Source organism: Salvelinus sp. IW2-2015, linkage group LG27 (genome assembly GCF_002910315.2).
Source record: "Salvelinus sp. IW2-2015 linkage group LG27, ASM291031v2, whole genome shotgun sequence".
NCBI lineage: Eukaryota > Metazoa > Chordata > Actinopteri > Salmoniformes > Salmonidae > Salvelinus > Salvelinus sp. IW2-2015.
The window spans coordinates 16,079,379-16,099,511 of NC_036867.1; the positions used below are offsets into that span (position 1 = coordinate 16,079,379).

At 42.8% G+C, this 20,133-nt stretch overlaps 1 protein-coding gene across 2 annotated transcripts in view; it reads left to right on the top strand.

Moving 5' to 3' along the window:
- The first annotated feature begins 866 nt into the window (after positions 1-866).
- Positions 867-20,133, top strand: part of LOC111953525 (collectin-12) — a 63,007-nt gene continuing 43,740 nt past the window's right edge. The window contains exons 1-2 of one of the 2 annotated variants that reach the window (XM_023972873.2): positions 867-1,415; positions 5,129-5,179. In XM_023972873.2, coding sequence (XP_023828641.1) covers positions 1,409-1,415; positions 5,129-5,179 — 58 coding nt within the window. In that variant the 5' untranslated portion in view covers positions 867-1,408. Of the gene's footprint in view, positions 1,416-5,118; positions 5,180-20,133 lie in introns of those variants that run through there. The other variant, XM_070435423.1, reaches the window with a different exon arrangement.

Here is a 20,133-nt window from a genome sequence, read left to right on the forward strand (position 1 = left end):
AGAGGATCAGCTTGAGTGCGAACACCAAGGGAGTGTGCTGCAAAAGACATGCATGCACGCACCCGCAACAAACACACACGCACGCACGCACGCACGCACGCACGCACGCACGCACGCACGCACGCCACGCACCACGCACGCACACCACACACACACACACACACACACACACACACACACACATAGGCACACGCACACACACATACACAATTAATGCTTTGTTCAATGTGGACTGAAGCGCCAAACGTAGGTGACTCCATATTACTTTGGGGCGTTTTAGACAAAACCCGAAACGCTGTGTGTACTAGTATCCCATTGACACTCAGTAAAACATGTGGCTTTAAGATAAGATAAAAGATACTAATTGCCTTGATGTCCTAATTAGCCTGAGAAGACCCTGTGTATTTGATCAGTGAACTGCATCTGCAGGGCAATGCCATTTCAGGGGCCACAAACCAAAGAGGGTAAGGTCTGTGTTCGGGTTCCCATTAGGCTGAATAAAATGGTCTGGCATTCCTAGCAACATTCCCAGCTGTGATAGTAGTAACTTCTCTCAAGGGTGATAATAGTTATTGGTGGTAGTGGAAACATACAACTTTATAAAAGAGTGGATGGATGGATTTTGAACATTCCAACTGTTTTGTCTAATATCCTATAAATACTACTTGAAGTGAGGAAGAATGCACCCAAAAATGCAGTGCACTGTCTAATGTCCCAGTCTGGTCCAGTGATGTTGGTTGAGCCCCCTCCGCAACCCCTTTGAAATGGTCTTTAATGAGTACCACATTTTTCACCCAGAGGACGCGATTGCCATCAAGCCAGTAATCTAATCTCATCTCCTGCTAGCAGCTCCACAAGGGTCTCAGAGTTCGCGCTGAAAGGCATCCTCACCTTTTCCCCTTTAAGGAGTGCGAGGAGTGGGGGGGAATCGGACAGATGTAGAACACACGTGGTTTGCTGCTAGAACGGGGCTCCAGACGCGGGACTTCCTTTGGCTTTGACATTTTTGTGGGTTTGTGATTGTGGCAGGCGCAGCGTACTGGAAAGAAGACATCAACAACCTAACACTATAGCCACGGGTGCATTTTACAGAGCTACACAAAATATTACGAATACGTAACTTTCTCTCCCACGCACGCTACACATTTTATTCAACTATGTATGCAAATAACGGAACAATGACATTCTAACGGGAGGTTCGGGATGAACAAATAGCCTAACGGAGCGGTTCGTGCGCAATCATTACATTTTGAAGTTAGGGGAGCTGAACTTTTTGTGTACACGTTTAGTTTTCTGTTCTCCAAGCAACTGATTCAAATCTGCCCGGTTGGACGGAACTTTGAGATGCGCTAAAAGTGACATAGAGACTCTCATCTCTTCTACACTCCTAACATATTTATATAACGCCATGAAAGGTACAGTATGTGTTATGCAGTTACGTTCATCTTAAAATTGAGTTTTGAGACGTTTTGAAGTCGTAGCTAATCTATGATTTCGATTAATTCACGGTTTTCTGTATATGTGAGCGTGCGTGCTTATTCGTGCGTTGGGCTGTGTTGCACATCTGGATGAGATTAAGTGCCCGTGGTGTGGCGTTCAGCTGCGTTGTGAAATGACTTGGCCTTTCTCCGCCAGTCGCATCATTCTCTATAGCTGGACAATGAGAGAGTGGCTGTCTTTGTTTGATCATTTGGTCCTTGGTGATATGCCCTACATGTATGATAGCAGTGATATTTTTGGTCTAGGCTGCAGTAACATTATTAAAGTGAAATTTGAACCATATTTTACGCATGGAAGTGTATTTGCGTATTTGATTCTTTTTTGTGTTTTACATGGATCTGTCATTTTCTTCTTATAAATCGATGTATTCCATTATATAGTTATGTTATAGTTATGTTAACTCCCCTGCGAAACACCGTTTTGTTATCTTACCTGTGCGAAATAAAACTTAGTACGATAGATGGTCGTACTCAGATAGATGTGTCTCTCAAATTCAAAAGTGATCAGGGAACATTATCACTGTAACAATTGCTGTAAGTTTCCAGCAAAAGATGTACATAGACCTACTGTAATTCTATATTACAGTACAGTACTGTAAAGAGCAATGCATTATGGGGGCTCAATTTGTGCCATATGCAAAAATTGCTCCGCCATTTCCTGGTTGCTAAAATTTGACTAGTTTGGTTAATTTCAATTTATGTGACAAAACAGGTATAGTGTGGAGAATCATTGTACCATCTAAACCGCTGTGGAATATATTTTCAATAACCAAAAAGATTGTATTTTCAGCTGTTTGAAGCTGGGGTACTAAACCGAAAGTAATTTAAGAACAGGAAGCAAAGAAATAGTGCACATAGAACAGATCGACCACTTCTTAGACTTGCTTTTAATGCAAATTACATATCTCTAACTCACATTTTTATTTGAATTTGGTCACGTCACCCAAAAAGTTACATATTGCAGCTTTAACCATAAAGTACTGTATTGCTATGTTGTTGTATATTTATTGCAGCATTCTTGAAATTATGGTGAATTTTTTGAAAACTGTTGTGGGACGGGAAAGACTCGCAAGCTCAACATATTTTTTAGGCGTGACTTGTAAGTGGCTATACTGTATTTGGCGCATCCGTTAGTGAGAACGCTGTAGCAATTGAACTGATATGTGGTCGAAGTTCCCTAATCATTCAATGTGTAAAGGGGACAGATCAGAGTGGCAGCAAATCTTAAACCTTTACTGGTTGAGTTTTTTGCCAAGTCCTTTTGGTCTGATTGGCGCTGTAATCACAGCCAGTTTGGAAGTCTTTGCAAGCGATATAAAACAACAAATATTCATAAATATTCTGTACTGTACAAATGCCTAGCAGCCAACCTGTTTGCACCAGTCCCATGTAATTACAGTAAAATACCAATATTACGATTACAGTAGCATTTACTTTCTTGTAGTATAGTAGGCACATTTTAAAGTATTATACTGTATCGTTGCTCGGATATTACAGTAACTTACAGGACACTGGTGGCAAGTTACTGTGAATATTACAGTAACGTGCTTTGCACTAGCCAGAGATGGGCAAAGATACATCAAAAGGTGCCTTGTTACAAATTCAAAATACCTTGAAGACCAATGTATCCTTAACTACAACAACATCCTCAGTAACTTTTCACTTGCTATTACTGTGATATGTTTTTTATTTCATCAACGTCATTTAGCACACACTCTTATCCAGAGTGACTTACAGTCAGTGCATTGAACTAAGGAAGATCAACAAGAACATATCACAATCATGGCAAGTTAAAAGATGATGTTACCATGACCGAAAATGTTGTTGTACTTAAGCGAGCACCTTGCAAGTTTATTTTTGTATTAGACAATACAAAATACATGTATTCTTATTAAACTGTTACAAAATACATACATTGTAGATCAGGCCAGTGAAGTACAAATGACAAAATAGGTATTGTAAATATGGAAATATGGAAATACATGTAACAGAAATACTGCCTATCGTTGGCACTAGCTGCCTGGGCTGTAAATCTGCAACAGTTTACTAACCACTGTGCTTCCAGTAAATCATTGTAAATTCGAGGAATACAGCATGTTGCTGTAGTCAGGTGGTCCAGTAATATGCTGTGAATTTGTGTTTCAGTAAAGGTCATGTAAATCTACAGTAATTTACTGGCCTCTGTGCTGCCAGTAATTTACTGTACATTTACAGTAACCTACTAGCTACTCTGCTGCCAGTAATTTATTGTAAAAAATTACAGGAAATGTCTTACAGTGTAGAACATCTCATATGTCCATTTTGGACCACTCTGTCACACAGGTTGCATCCCAAATGGCGCCCTATTCTCTATGTAGTGTACTACCACCATCCTCAACCTCCTTCTCCCCTCCCCCCCACACTGCCCCGAGTCAAAACTGCATCTCTCCCTCTCTTACATCTGCTAGCCATTATCAGTGATGTTCTTATCTTTCTGCAGCCTCCCTGCGCTGGCTTCTAGTGTAGTGGAGTGCAGTGTAGTGTGGCAAAGTGTAATTAGGGTTTAAAGTCAACAACCCAGAGAAACCACAGCTTGTGGCTTTTACAGGCCCGAGTCCTCCTGTCTCCTTTCCACATAGAACGAGGCATTTGATGGGGAGTTATAGCCTCTATAACATACCATGATGATAAAGCTATGTGCTGAGTAAGGCCTATATATCCGCCGCAGAGAGAAAGACATTTGTGTAGTATCCTGGGCTGCAGCCTGTTGGTGTCCTGCATCCATTTGGTTACCTGGGTTACGTCTCAAATGGCACCCTATTCCCTTTATAGTGCACTACATTTGACTAGAGCCATGTAAGCCCTGGTTAAAAGTACTGCACGACGGGGGGAAAGGGTGCCATTGTGGACACATCCCTGGTGCTGCGTAATTCTTCAGACATGCCGGAAGTATCATATTATAAATATTCTCTGTCCGTTTAACTTTTATCACATACACTGGATTCACTGTGAAACACGGAGTGCTAAAGTGTGTACATATAACAGTCCCTCCAGGATCTGGCCATTTCTGTTGTGATAGTTGAGGCTGAAAATGCTTGATTATATTACAAGGTCTCTCAACCAGAGAGAACCATGGTAACAGAACAGTTATGGCGAGAACATTCTGTCCTGACCTTTGCTGAGGTGGGGTGGGGTACTCATTCCTCTGGCGAGTTGATATATTCAGAGTGTCAAATGTCCCCATTTAGTGCACTACTTTTGACCAGGGCCCATATACTATAGTAGTATAGGACCCTATATAGTAAGTAGGGTGCCATTTGGGATGCAGTAATATGAAGGTTTATAGAGAGATTATATTTAGTTGATCATTTAAAACACAATACAACCACATCACAATGCATTTAAGATCATTGAGGGTGACACAAAAAAAGTAAAAACAACGTATTTCCATTGTGGTAAATGTAGTGACACTGTTATCACCCCACGCAGTTGATTTCAGTGTGTGATGTGACTGTACCATATTCTTGATCTATATGGAGTTTTTGTTCTGGAACCAATGGAGTATAGGCTACACGGTTCATTAGTTGCCGTGTGTGATTTTTCTCTCAGACCTCATGGTAACACATATGTCTCTGTTGTCATGCCCACAGACGATTTTGCAGACGAGGAGGAAGTACAGTCTTTTGGATACAAGAGGTTCGGTGAGTAGAGCACAACTCTCCTTACTGTCTTTACTCCCATCCCCTACTGAGAGAAATAGCAATCTCCCTTATCACCATCGAGTGATACTTTGCATGCATCTCACATGGCAACTTATTCCCTATGAAGTGCACTACCCATAGGGCTATGGGTGAAAAGTAATGCATCATATAGGGAATAGGGATATACACAAGGCAGTCTGTCTCCCCACTGCCTTTGGGTCAGGGGGTCAGTGATGCGTTCCTGTCTGGACCGTGCAGGGTTAAACACAACAGCTCATTCTGGCTGACAGCGTGTGCGATTTCAACCCCGCCACTGGTCCAAAAGCAGCAATCACAGCTTGCTTGGGTCAGGATGTCACAACTTCATAAACACACATACACTCATAGATAGACATACACACACCGTGCACACTCACAAACATACATACAGAGTAAAAGAGAGAAGAGGGAGACAGAAACACCTCCCCTGGGGAGAGAGAGAGAGAGAGAGAGAGAGAGAGAGAGAGAGAGAGAGAGAGAGAGAGAGAGAGAGAGAGAGAGAGAGAGAGAGAGAGAGAGAGAGAGAGAGAGAGAGAGAGAGAGAGAGAGAGAGAGAGAGAGAGAGAGAGAGAGAGAGAAGAGAGAGAGAGAGAAGAGAGAGAGAGAGAGAGAGAGAGAGAGAGAGAGAGAGAGAGAGAGAGAGAGAGAAGAGAGAGAGAGAGAGAGAGAGAGAGAGAGAGAGAGAAGAGAGGAAGAGAGAGAGAGAGAGAGAGAGAGAGAGAGAGAGAGAAGAGAGAGAGAGAGAGAGAGAGAGAGAGAGAGAGAGAGAGAGAGATCACAGCAAAATCACAGTCTAACTGGACAGAACAATCCTCAATCATGAGGCATCGAGGCCGAAGGAACTGCACAATATTAAGAAATGCTATAGATGGAAGGAATGTAGTGTAGAAATCTACCAAAAACAAATTCAATCACTTTTAGATGACTTCCTGGACAAAACATGTCACTCTATTAGTGAAGATGTAAACTTGGCGTTAGAAAGTGTAAACAGTATATTTGACCTTTCAGCTTCCCTATAAAATAAAAAAAATGCAAGTAGACAACCTAAGAAAATGAAATAAATGACAAATGGTTTGATGAAGAATGAAAAATCTAAAAAAGAAACTGAGAAACCATTCTAACCACAAACATAGATACCCAGAAAACCTGAGTCTACACCTTCACTATTGTGAATCACTAAAACAATACAGAAATACAGTACGGAAAAAGAAGGAACAGCACGTCAGAAATCAGCTCAATGTAATTGAAGAGTCCATAGAATCTAACCACTTCTGGGAGAATTGTAACACACTAAACAAACAACAACATGAAGAGTTATCTATCCAAAACAAAGATGTGTGAATTAACCACTTCTCTAATTTTTTTGGCTCTATAACAAAGAACAGAAAAGAAAAACATACATATACATGATCAATTTCAAATCTTAGAATCAGCTTTTAAAGACTACTAGAACCCACTGTATTCTCCAATTACATTTAATGAACTACAGGACAAAATACAAACCCTCCAACCCAAAAAGCCTGTGGTATCCTACATGAAATGATCAAATATACAGACCACAAATTCCAATTGGCTATACTTAAGCTCTTTAACATCATCCACAGCTCTGGCATCATCCCCAATATTCAGAACCAAGGACTGATAACCCCAATGCACAAAAGTGGAGACATATTTGACTCCAGTAACTACCGTTTGATATGCGTCAACAGCAACCATGGGAAAATCCTCTGCATTATCATTTCATTAACAGCAGACTTGTACATTTCCTCAGTGAAAACAATGTACTGAGCAAATGTCAAATTGGCTTTTTACCAAATTACCATATTCACCCTGCACACCCTAACTGACAAACAAACAAACCAAAACAAAGGCAAAGTCTTCTCATGCTTTGTTGATTTCAGAAATTAAATTTGGCATGAGAGTCTGCTATACAAGTTGATGGAAAGTGGTGTAAGGGGAAAAACATACGACATTATAAAATCCATGTTCAGAAACAACAAGTGTGCGGTTAAAATTGGCAAAAAACACACATTTATTTCCACAGGACCATGGTGTGAGACAGGGTTGCAGCTTAAGCCCCACATTCTTCAACATATACAGTTGAAGTCAGAAGTTTACATACGCCTTAGCCAAATACATTTAAACTCAGTTTCACAATTCCTGACATTTAATACAAGTAAAAATTCACTGTCTTAGGTCAGTTAGGATCACCATGTTATTTTAAGAATGTGAAATGTCAGAATAATAGTAGAGAGAATGATTTATTTCAGCTTTAATTTCTTTCATCACATTCCCAGTGGGTCAGAAGTTTACATACACTCAATTAGTATTTGGTAGCATTGCCATTAAATTGTTTAACTTGGGTCAAACGTTTCAGGTAGCCTTTCACAAGGTTCCCACAATAAGTTGGGTGAATTTTGGCCCATTCTTCCTGACAGAGCTGGTGTCACTGAGTCAGGTTTGTAGGCCTCCTTGCTCGCACACGCTTTTTCAGTTCTGCCCACAAATTTCTATAGGATTGAGGTCAGGGCTTTGTGATGGCCACTCCAATACTTGACTTTGTTGTCCTTAAGCCATTTTGCCACAACTTTGGAAGTATGCTTGGGGTCATTGTCCATTTGGAAGACCCATATGCAACCAAGCTTTAACTTCCTGACTGATGTCTTTAGATGTTGCTTCCAATATATTCACATAATTTTCCTGCCTCATGATGCCACCTATTTTGTAAAGTGCACCAGTCCCTCCTGCAGCAAAGCACCCCCACAACATGATGCTGCCACCCCTGTGCTTCACGGTTGAGATGGTGTTCTTCAGCTTGCAAGCTCCCCCTTTTTCCTCCAAACATAACGATGGTCATTATGGCCAAACAGTTATATTTTTGTTTCATCAGACCAGAGGACATTTCTCCAAAAAGTACGATCTATGTCCCCATGTGCAGTTGCAAACCGTAGTCTGGCTTTTTTTACGGAGGTTATGGAGCAGTGGCTCCTTCCTTGCTGAGCGGCTTTTCAGGTTATGTCTATATAGGGCTCATTTTACTGTGGATATAGATACTTTTGTACTTGTTTCCTCCAGCATCTTCACAAGTTCCTTTGCTGTTGAATACATCCACAGGTACACCTCCAATTGACTCAAATTATGTCAATAAGCCTATCAGAAGCTTCTAAAGTCATGACATCCTTTTCTGGAATTTTCCAAGCTGTTTAAGGCCACAGTCAACTTAGTGTATGTAAACTTCTGACCCATTGGAATTGTGATACAGTGAATTATAAGTGAAATAATCTGTCTGTAAACAATTGTTGGAAATATTACTTGTCATGCACAAAGTAGATGTCCTACCCGACTTGCCAAAACTATAGTTTGTTAACAAGAAATTTGTGAAGTGGTTGAAAAACAAGTTTTAATGACTCCAACCTAAGTGTATGTAAACTTCCGACTTCAACTGTATATCAATGCATTGGCAAGGGCACTAGAAAAGTCTGCAGCACCCAGCCTCACCCTACTAGATTCTGAAGTCAAATGTTTGCTGACGATTTGGTGCTTCTGTCCCCAACCAAGGAGGGCCTACAGCAGCACCTAGATCTTCTGCTCCGATTCTGTCCGACCTGGTTCCTGACATTAAATCTCAGTAAGACAAAAATAATGGTGTTCCAAAAAAGGTCCAGTTGCCAGGACCACAAATACAAATTCCATCTAGACACTGTTGCCCTAGAGCGCACAAAAAACAATACATACCTCGGCCTAAACATCAGCGCCACAGTTAACTTCCACAAAGCTCTGAACGATCTGAGAGTCAAGGCAAGAAGGGCCTTCTTTGCCATCAAAAGGAACATAAAATTCAACATACCAATTAGGATCTGGCTAAAAATACTTGAATCGATTATAGAACCCATTACCCTTTATGGTTGTGAGGTCTGGGGTCCTCTCACCAATCAAGTGTTCACAAAATGGGACAAACACCAAATTGAGATTGCATGCAGAATTCTGCAAAAATATCCTCAGTGTGCATCGTAGAACACCAAATAATGCATGCAGAGCAGAATTAGGCCGATACCCACTAATGATCAAAATATAGAAAATAACCGTTAAATTCTACAACCACTTAAAAGGAAGCGATTCCCAAACCTTCCATAACAAAGCCATCACCTACAGAGAGATGCACCTGGAGAAGAGTCCCCTATGCAAGCTGGTCCTGGGCAGTGGTGGAAAAATTACCCAGTTGTCATAGAGTAAAAGTAAAGATACCTTAACAGAAAATTACTCAAGTAAAAGTGAAAGTCACCCAGTAAAATGCTACTTGAGTAAATGTCTAAAAGTATTTGGTTTTAAATATACTTAAGTATCAAAAGTAAATGTAAATGCAAAAATATACTTAATTATTGAAAGCAAAAGTATAAATCATTTAAAATTCCCTATATTAAGCAAATCAGATAGCCACATTTTCAAGTTTTTTTAATTTAACGATAGCCAGGGGCACTCCAACACTCAGACATCATTTATAAACGATGCATGTTAGTCAACCAGATGAGTCCACCAGATCAGAGGCAATAGGGATGACCAGGGATGCTCTCTTGATAAGTGCATGAATTCAACCATTTTCCTGTCCTGCTAGCCATTCAAAATGTAACGAGTACTTTTGGGTGTCAGAGAAAATGTATGGAGTATAAAGTACATACTTGTCTTTAGGAATGTAGTGAAGTTAAAGTAAAAGTTGTCAAATATATAAATAGTAAAGAAAAGTACAGATACCCCCAAAAACTACTTAAGTAGTACTTTAAATTATTTTTACACTACTGGTCCTAGGGCTCTGTTCACAAACAAACAGACCCCACAGAGCCCCTGGACAGAAACACAATCAGACCCAACCAAATCATGAGAAAACAAAAACATTACTACACATTGGAAAGAATTAAACATAAAAACAGAGCAAACGAGAATGCTATATGGCCCTTAAGAGAGTACACAGTGGCAGAATACCTGACCACTGTGACTGACCCAAACTTTAGGAAAGCTTTGACTACGTACAGACTTAGTGAGCATAGCCTTGCTTTTGAGAATGGCTGCCGTAGGCAGACCTGGCTCTCAAGATAAGACAGGCTATGTGCACACTGGCCACACTTCCTAACCTCCTGCCAAATTTATGACCATATTAGAGAAACATATTTCCCTCAGATTACACAGATCCACAAAGAATTTGAAAATGAATCCAATTTTGATAAATTCCTTTATCTCTTGGTTGAAATGCCACAGTGTATCATGACACAAGGCGAGACCCAGATGTAGACACAGGAGGCAGATGGTTGGAGTCTTACAATATTTATTAATCCAATAGGTAACGCAAGAGAATGGTCATGGACAGCCAAAAGGGTCAAAACCAGTTCAGAGTCCAAAAGGTACCGAAGGGCAGGCAGGATGAAAAGTAGTCCAGAGTCAGGCAGGGGTCAAAACCGGGAAGACTAGCAAAAAGAGACTAGCAAAAGGAGAACGGGAAAAACACACCGGTTGACTTGACTAACATACAAGACAAACTGGCACCGAGAGACAGAAAACACAGGGATAAATACACTGGCGAAAATAAGCGACACCTGGAGGGGGTGGAGACAATCACAGGAACAGGTGAAACAGATCAGGGCGTGACACAATGTGCCATCACAGCAGCAAGATTTGTGACCTGTTGCCACAAGAAAAGGGCAACCAGTGAAGAACAAACACCATTGTAAATACAACCCATATTTATGTTTATTTATTTTCCCTTTTTTACTTTAACTAGTTGCACATCGTTACAACACTGTATATAGACATAGTATGACATTTGAAATGTCTTTATTCTTTTGGAACTTTTGTGAGTGTAATGTTTACTGTTAATGTTTTATTGTTTATTTCACTTTAGTTTATTATCTATTTCACTTGCTTTGGCAATGTAAACATATGTTTACAATGCTAATAAAGCCCCTTGAATTGAATTGAATTGAGAGACGGAGAGAGAGAGAGAGTGTACTCCGCCATTGTTCTGTTGATCCAAAGAGTCTGGAGAATGTTGCTTCAGTCCAGAATTAGTCATCCACACATAGTGTGACTCAGGTCCATCAGGGAGGATGGAGTGATGAAGGGAGGAATGATCCCCATGTTTACCCCGGCACCAGTGGAGACGAACTCAAAACTGTGCTAAAACACAATCTCTCTCATCAAAGTGTCACCTGAGAGGAAGCATCCTGTTTGTGTTTGTGTGAGCGCGCTGCATCGCGAGACGCTAACCCTCCACTCATTGGATGTGTCCAAAATGGCACCCTATTCCCTATGTAGTGCACTACTCTTGACCAGAGCCTTATGGAAGTTTAAAGGGTGCCAATTTGGACGCATCCGGACTAGACGAGAGCTCTTAGGGAACGAGGCCAAATAGCAAAGGCCAGTTTCGCTTTTACATTTATGTAAATGAACTCTGGACATGTGTAAGGCCTCGTAGGAGCAGAGAAGAGCCAGGCTGAGGAGAGGAGCTGCTGAACTCTGTGCAACCCAACCAGGGAGGGGATTCTGCTCTTGGCCCTGGGAGGACTATGCTAAAAGTAGTGCACTATACAGGGAATAGGGTTTCTATTTGGGACGCAGGCAATGGCAGCTGTTGGCCTGGCCTACCATGCTCTTATAGGCACGTCTCCTCACTCTGGAGCTGTTATTGTACAAAATAACTATTTGCATGATGATCATTAAGTGCAGTGCTTGTAACTTTTAAACTATAGTGTAAATGAACCATTTCTTTTTCTCTATGCCTAGCTTGAGTATTAAACCCCTGAAGCGTAATGTGTTTTCATAGGGTTGTTCACTGCTACATGTAACCGGTGTGTACCCCTCTCCATCAGGTTCAATGGAGAGGGGTGTCTTCTAAACTGCTTAGGGGAGACTCTCAACCGACATTGTACGACTTTACCCCGGAGTTTGGCCTAAAGACATAGACTTTGGTGATTCCAACTATGAGGCCCAAAAATACACTACATGACCAAATGTATGTGCTCGTCGAACGTTTCATTCCAAAATCATCGGATTTAATATGGAGTTGGTCCACCCTTTGCTGCAATACCAGCCTCCACTCTTTTGGGAAGGCTTTACACTCATTGCTGTGAGGACTTGCTTCCTTTCAGCCACAAGAGCATTAGTGAGGTCGGGCACTGATGTTGGGCGATTAGGCCTGGCTCGCAGTTGGCGTTCCAATTCATCCTAAAGATGTTCGATGGGGTTGAGGTCAGGGCTCTGTGCAGGCCAGTCAAGTTCTTCCACACCGATCTCGACGAACCATTTCTATATGGACCTCGCTTTGTGCACGGGGCATTTTCATGCAGAAACAGGAAAGAGCCTTCCCCAAACTGTTGCCACAAAGTTGGAAGCACAAGATCGTCTAGAATGTATTTGTATGCTGTAGTGTTAAGATTTCCCTTCCCTGGAACTAAGGGGCCTAGCCCGAACCATGAAAAACAGCCCCAGACCATTATTCCTCCTCCACCAACATACAGTACAGTACAGTTGGCACTATGCATTCAGGCAGGTAGTGCTCTCCTGGCATCCACCAAACCCAGATTTGTCCGTCGGACTGCCAGATGGTGAAGTGTGATTCATCACTCCAGAGAACTCATTTCCACTGCTCCAGAATCCAATGGCGGCAAGCTTTACACCACTCCAACCGATGCTTGGCATTGCGCATGGTGATCTTAGGCTTGTGTGCGGCTACTCAGCCATGGATACCCATTTAATTAAGCTTCCGACGAACAGTTCTTGTGCTGACGTTGCTTCCAGAGGCAGTTTGGAACTTGGTAGTGAGTGTTGCATTTTTACCCGCTATGTAGTTCCGCACTTGGCGGTCCTGTTCTGTTAGCTTGTGTGGCCTACCACTCCGCGGCTGAGCCATTGTTGCTCCTAGATGTTTCCACTTTACAAAGGTGACATTCTATGACGGTGCCACGTTGAAAGTCACTGAACCCTTCAGAAAGGCCATTCTACTGCCAGTGTTTGTCTATGGAGATTCAATGGCTGTGTGCTCGATTTTTTTTCCACCTGTCAGCCACGGGCGTAGCTGAAATAGCCAAATCCACTCATTTGAAGGGGTGTCCACTTACTTTTGTATATATTGTGTAGTATACCCTGGCCCCAAAAAATACCTATTCCACTGTGGCACTGGTGTTGTCCTGGTGTTATACTAGGGACATTGTCCTCAAAATGGTATAGTCTGGGATGGGGGTGATTTTACAATACGATGTCTCACTGAAAGTGAAAGGGATGATTGTGAAAGTTTTTCTGTCCCTTTTGTTTACCTTGTCTGTCTCAAGTTGTTTATCAGACTTCCTCCTCGAGTGTGTCCTTCCGTTTAACCTCTTTTGGGGAATTCCAGTCATTTTGGGACTACGGCTGGCAATAGTAGTCCCAGTGTTCTCATGAAATGCAGGCTGATCCGTAAGGCAGGTATTCGCAGAGCATTGAGCCAACCACCTTTTTCGACCTTTTTTCCAGCATATCCAAACTCTCTCAGGACAAGATGGCTGAATTTCAGAGTGAGAGCGAGGAGAGTGAACTCAAGCTTACCTCAGGCATTCTTTCCAGCACAAAGACCTTGGGATCGTCATATTAAAAGCTAGAAGGTGTAATATCAACACACATGTCCCACTAACATTTTGTGACCACATGTTGAAATGTGTATATGTGCTTTTGGTGGAGTCTTGACACAAGTACTGACATATGTGCGGAGTCACCCAGATAACCATTGAACTCTCTTTCTCTTTTTTCTGTGTTCGAAGAAGCCGAGCGGATATGACCTTGGGTTTATGCAAAGATACATATTCAACAGATCTTCTTTTTACTGTTTCTCCTTTTGCCGTCTGTCTTTTCCACTTCTCCCTCTCACACACACGCATGGGCTGAGTGAATTCATATGGTATTCCCATCAGTCTCTCCTCTGCCAAATTGAAGCCAGCTCAAAATTACCTCCCTAGTCCTCAAGGTTTCGGACATATTTATTTTTCTGTGGGTGGTTGACATAGGAAGGCCATTAGCTTTTCGGCCGAACCCCCACATCTCCTTTTAAATCTGTGGATAAAGGAGGATTTGTCATGGGCCTTCTTGGCCTTCAATCACCAACCTGGGCATCAATACCTTCAGATCTTCTGCTGCCAGCTACTGATGTGGATGAGTGAGCTCAGTATGACTTTTTATTGGTGGGCTTTCATGTGTGAGTTTCCAGGTACAGGAGAGTAAAGGCTGGGAACAGCCAGAGAAGAACACGTAGATAAGTAATTGCTGTAAGCAGCTGTCCCGGTGGGTGGACTCCTGGGGCTTGAGGTCTGAGGTCTAGGTTTGAGGGTTTCTCTTTAAACGAGACCCAAATGACACCCTATTCCCTAGTGCACCGTGAAGGAAATAGGGTGCCATTTGGGACGAAGACTTCTTCTTCTCCCACACATCTGGGTTTCTGGAGTCCGCGCCAGGTGTCCTGCGGACGGCGTGAAGTCCAGAGTGTGCTGATCAGTTTCCTGCACTTGTTATGGTTTCACTCCCAGTCGGCACGGCCTGGTACATTCCAGGAGAGCGGTGCGGCGGCGGTGCTGGAGGCAGTGCCCGGGCCCAGCTGTGTCAGCAGCAGCAGTACACCAGCCGTACTGGTGGTTTCACTCCAATGGGACGCACCGCACACAACCCTCCCCTACCCAGCCTCACCCCTTCTCCGACTCGCCCTCTTCCTATCCTCACCATCTCATCTCACGAGTGTCCCTGCCCCACGCTTGGTGAAGTGTGAAAAGGAGCTAGTCAATGTCAGACGACGTTGACGTTGAATGAGGCGTAGCGTGCCACTGAATCCTTCCCATTGATCCCAAGGAATTAAGCTGCGTCTTCAATCTGCCGGTGCTACGCAGTGTTAGGCAGCACTATGAAGGAGTGGAATGCACTTTTAGGTGGTTTTCTTCTCTTACTGAAGTTCAATCGATCGATCGATCAATCAAACGTATTTCTAAAGCCCTTTTCACATCAGAAGTTGTGGCGTTGCAGTATAACTCCCCTGTCCCCATATTGCTCTCTCTGTTAAAAGCCTATGGTTGGTTTTGATGACCCTTTATTGTTGAAGGAATGCCATAAATGTGCTTACCACGCCCTCTGCCTTCAAGGGGGCGGCAGCGTAGCCTAGTGGTTAGAGCGTTGGACTCGATCAAATCAAATCCCCGAGCTGACAAGGTACAAATCTGTCGTTCTGCCCCTGAACAAGGCAGGTAACCCACTGTTCCTAAGCCGTCATTGAAAATAAGAATTTGTTCTTAACTGACTTGCCTAGTTAAGTAAATAAATAAAAAGGGGTTCATTTGTGCCATAGGGGGCAGAGGGAGTCCCCCAGACTCTTGGGTTGTTACTCTTTCAACGTGTTTATTCTCTCTTCGTCTCTGTTTTTCCCTCTCTTTTACTGTGCATGCTTTTCGCCCGTAATACATTTTGATTGTCCTTTGGTTGTGTTCAAACAGTTTGGAGATGGCTTAATTACATTTACGCTCATTGCATAAGTAAAATATTCCATGGCCATGCCCTCGTTGACACTTTTCCTACGAGAAGATATTTTAAATTCTCAGTGAATGTCAAATCAAATCAAATCAAATTGTATTTGTCACATGCGCCGAATACAACAGCAGTGAAATGCTTACTTACAAGCCCTTATTAATTAAAGAGCAGCAGTAAATAACAGTAGCAGGGCTATGTACAGGGGGTACCGGTACAGAGTCAATGTGTCAATGTGCGGGGCGACCGGTGTTGAGGAAATGTAGGTAGAGTTATTAAAGTGGCTATGCATAGATAATAACAGAGAGTAGCAGCAGCGTGGGGGGGGGGGCAATACTCTTCTACAATGAAGTTTAAAAAATTATGAGGATAACTCTTTGACATAGCGAGAACCAACAGAGCGAAATATATAAAAGAGAGCCAGGCCAATGTTTCGATTGGCTCGCTCGTGGTCAAACCCTACTAGTAATTACACACATCTTAAAAGACGTTTTAAACCAACCGCTTCACAATGCATACATTTTGCATAGTCAGACTCTGAAACCAGAAAACTAAGACACAGGATTGACCTGAGAGGCCAAAACTACACACTTAACCTGACCGGACCGGGTGACCACGTGACTGCGTACGTACGGTCATCCACCTGTGCACCTCCTGGTGAACAGCAGTGAAAGCAGGGAGAGATGGGAAGGGAAAGTACTTATGGAAGTCACCCAGGGACACGGCTACAAACCTGAGGCTCAACCTTGCAAAACCTTCCTGCAGGCCAGAGAGAAAAGAGAGGGAGAAGAGAATGAGAGAACAGAAGAAAGAAGGAGAGAGAGAAAAAAGAGAAAGAGGAGAGAGAGTGCCAGTGGATGAAGAATGAGTAAGAAAGAGAGAAGGAAGGAGAGAGAAAGAGAAACAGAGTGAATGTTTAGTTAGCGGAGGGGGGTGGAAAACCATAAATCTCTAGCTGAAAGACCGAAGCATAAAATGTACAACCAGTCGTTAAAGAGAACAGGACAAGTTCTTAATTCCACATCTCCGGCTCAATGCAAAATATTTGAGGTTGTCTTACGTATTCCTTTCTCTGTCCGGAGAATAAACCAATACGAGTAAGAAGCTGAGGCTGAGGCCCTCATGGAGCCTCAGTCAGGATGTATACAAGGACGTACCTGCTCTGGTAAAGGAGAATCCTACACCCGTAGAGAGACAGAGGGATGGGAGAGAGAAAGAAGCATGGGGGGAATGACAGAGGGATGGGGAGAGAGATAACATTGATGGGGAGTATGAGCAAGAAGAACAAGAGGTGTTGAGAGGGAGTGGGGGGCTCAACCCGGGAGAGAGGATGGGAGTGAAAATGAAGAGTGAAGACAAGTTGAAGGAAAACAGGGCTGATGAAAGACGGGAGCAGGAAGGGAAAAGGGAGCTCTTTGTGGGGAGATAAGAATGTCCAATATCTAGTTACACTGCTGTCTCTTATACACATCTAGATGTGTATAAGAGACAGGTGTGTGTGTGTGTGCGTGTGCGCGTGTGCGTGTGTGTGTGTGTGAAGGAGTGAGTGTTCTTCCCTACTCGGGGAGATTCAGCTGATATGTTGATATGAAGCATGACCTGCAGATCATTTGTCCATTCACATGTTGCAACTCCTATACACAGTTCTTACATGTCTAATTCTAAGCTATGATGTGTAGCCACATTGATATGGACAGTGCTGTGCTGGCTATTTTCCTTCAATGGCTAAATAGCGTTAAAGCGACCCCTTGTTTTTAATGTTTTTATCATCTTTTTTATTATCTTTCATGACATACTTTGGCTTTCTTTTCTCATGCATTCACGTTCTCCCTCAGACAGACACGCTCTCCAGACAGTCATAACTTACTCCTATCGATTTGGAATCTCCCATGACGATCGGAAACCAGGCAAGAGTGCCAAGTGAAAAATGGCCTAATATCATAAAGGACATTCATCTTTTCTTTCCAGAGAGACCTCCACCCATGGGCTCATCACCAAATCAGAGGCTGCATCTGAACGGGTTCCCTATTCCCTATAGAGTGCACTACTTTTGACCACAGCCCTATGTGCCCTGGTCAAAAGTCGTGCACTGCACACGGAGTAGTGTGCCACTTGGGACAGAGCCTTCATACAAAAACAGCGATCAAAATATTGTAGGTAGAAGAAAACAGTGAGTAGAAAAACAGATTTCTTGGGTCCAGAGACTATCAATTTTGGCAAAAACAAGGTTGAAAGGTTTTCATAGATTTGGCACCCTTTGTCTCCTGTACAACCAAAATGGCCACCAAATGCGTTAGAATAAGCTTATCTTTTGCTCCTTCAGCAGAATTAAGGAGTAGGTGGTGTTAATTGAGGCGTCAAAGTGAAGATTTGGAATTTAGGGTGAACAGCGATTTTTTTTTGCCAGAGTAACACATTAAACTGATGCTTAAACCTGATTTAAATTGAATTTGGTAATCCAGAGTGTCAGTGACTCTGGCTCACCACACACATTCATGCACACACTGACGAGCACACGCACACAGACACACACAGCGAGACACAGGCACATGCACACATGCATGAATGCACGCACACAGACACACACACACAAATGCAAGAACACACACACACACCATAATATCCCCATCGTGTCCTTGGACTGACCCATGTACATCGATTTTCTTCTTTTTGAATTAGGTTCAATATTGCCTCCTTTTGAGAACCATTTTAGAGGTTTTCCACGCAGGGGATCTGTATCTCCCAAAATGTATTATAAAATAGCAAGTACACTCAACAAAAATATAAAGGCAGCATGTAAAGTGTTTCATGAGCTGATATGAAAGATCCCAGGGACAATAAAAGGCCACTCTAAAATGTGCAGTTGTGTCACACAACACAATGCCACAGATGTCTCAAGTTTTGAGGCAGCGTGCAATTGGCATGCTGACTGCAGGAATGTCCACCAGAGCTGTTGCCAGAGAATGTAATGGTCATTTCTCTACCATAAGCCGCCTCCAACGTCGTTTTAGAGAATTTGGCAGTACGTCCAACCGGCCTCACAACCGCAGACCACATGGATGGCATTGTGTGGGCGAGCGGTTTGCTGATCTCAATGTTGTGAACAGAGTACCCCATGGTGGTGGTGGGATTATGGTATGAGCAGGCATAAGCTATGGACAATGAACACAATTGCATTTTATCGATGGCAATTTGAATGCACAGAGATACCGTGACGAGATCCTGAGGCCCATTGTAGGGCCATTTATCCGCCACCATCACCTCGTGTTTCAGCATGATAATGCACGGCCCCATGTCGCAAGGATCTGTACACAATTCCTGGAAGCTGAAAATGTCCAAGTTCTTCCATGGCCTGCATACTCACCAGACATGTCACCCATTGAGCATGTTTTGGGATGCTCTGGATTGATGTGTACGACAGCGTGTTCTCGCCCATATTCAGCAACTTCGCACAGCCATTGAAGAGGAGTGGGACAACATTCCACAGGCCACAATCAACAACCCGATCAACTCTATGCGAAGGAGATGTGTCGCGTTGCATGAGGCAAATGGTGGTCACACCAGATACTGACTGGTTTTCTGATCCACACCCCTAACTTTTTAAGGTATCTCTGACCAACAGATGCATATCTGTATTCCCAGTCAGGTGAAATCCATAGATTAGGTCCTAATGAATTAATTTCAGTTGGCTGATTTCCTTATATGAACTGTAACTCCGTAAAATCTTTGAAATTGTTGCATGTTTTTGTTCAGTATAGAAGCCTATTACACTTGGCAAGCAGGCAGTCCTTTGTACTTGAGACCTGCCTACTATACTGGAAGCCTACATACTCTGTTTTTAAAATTATGTAATGCTGTGTGTGTGTGTGTGTGTGTGGTGTGTGTGTGTGTGTGTGTGTGTGTGTGTGTGTGTGTGTGTGTGTGTGTGTGTGTGTGTGTGTGTGTGTGTGGTGTGTGTGTGTGGTGTGTGTGTGTGTTGTTGTGTGTGTGTGTGTGTGTGTGTGCGATGATGATGAATTTGGGGATTCTAATTTCTACTGGTTTAGTAGAAACTACCAATGCAAATCCTAAATCTGTTTTGGGAAGTTTGAAACATTAATGAAAGAAAGAAATTGACTCAGCCACATGCCAAGATCAACCTACTGCTTCCTGGTTTAGAAAAACAGCTGAAGTGGAGAAGATGATGTATATTCTGGTCCAAATCCCAGTCAAACCCATAATGACTATCACATTCTCAGACGTGGCCAAGACTGAGACGGAGAGAATTTGCAGTTATATTTTCTTTTTCTAAACCCAGTATACCTGTTTTTGCTTGCTCTGCATATCCCACCACTGCAAATGCAAAGGGGTGGGTTTACGACAATGACACGAGGAAACACAATTTTCAGAATGAC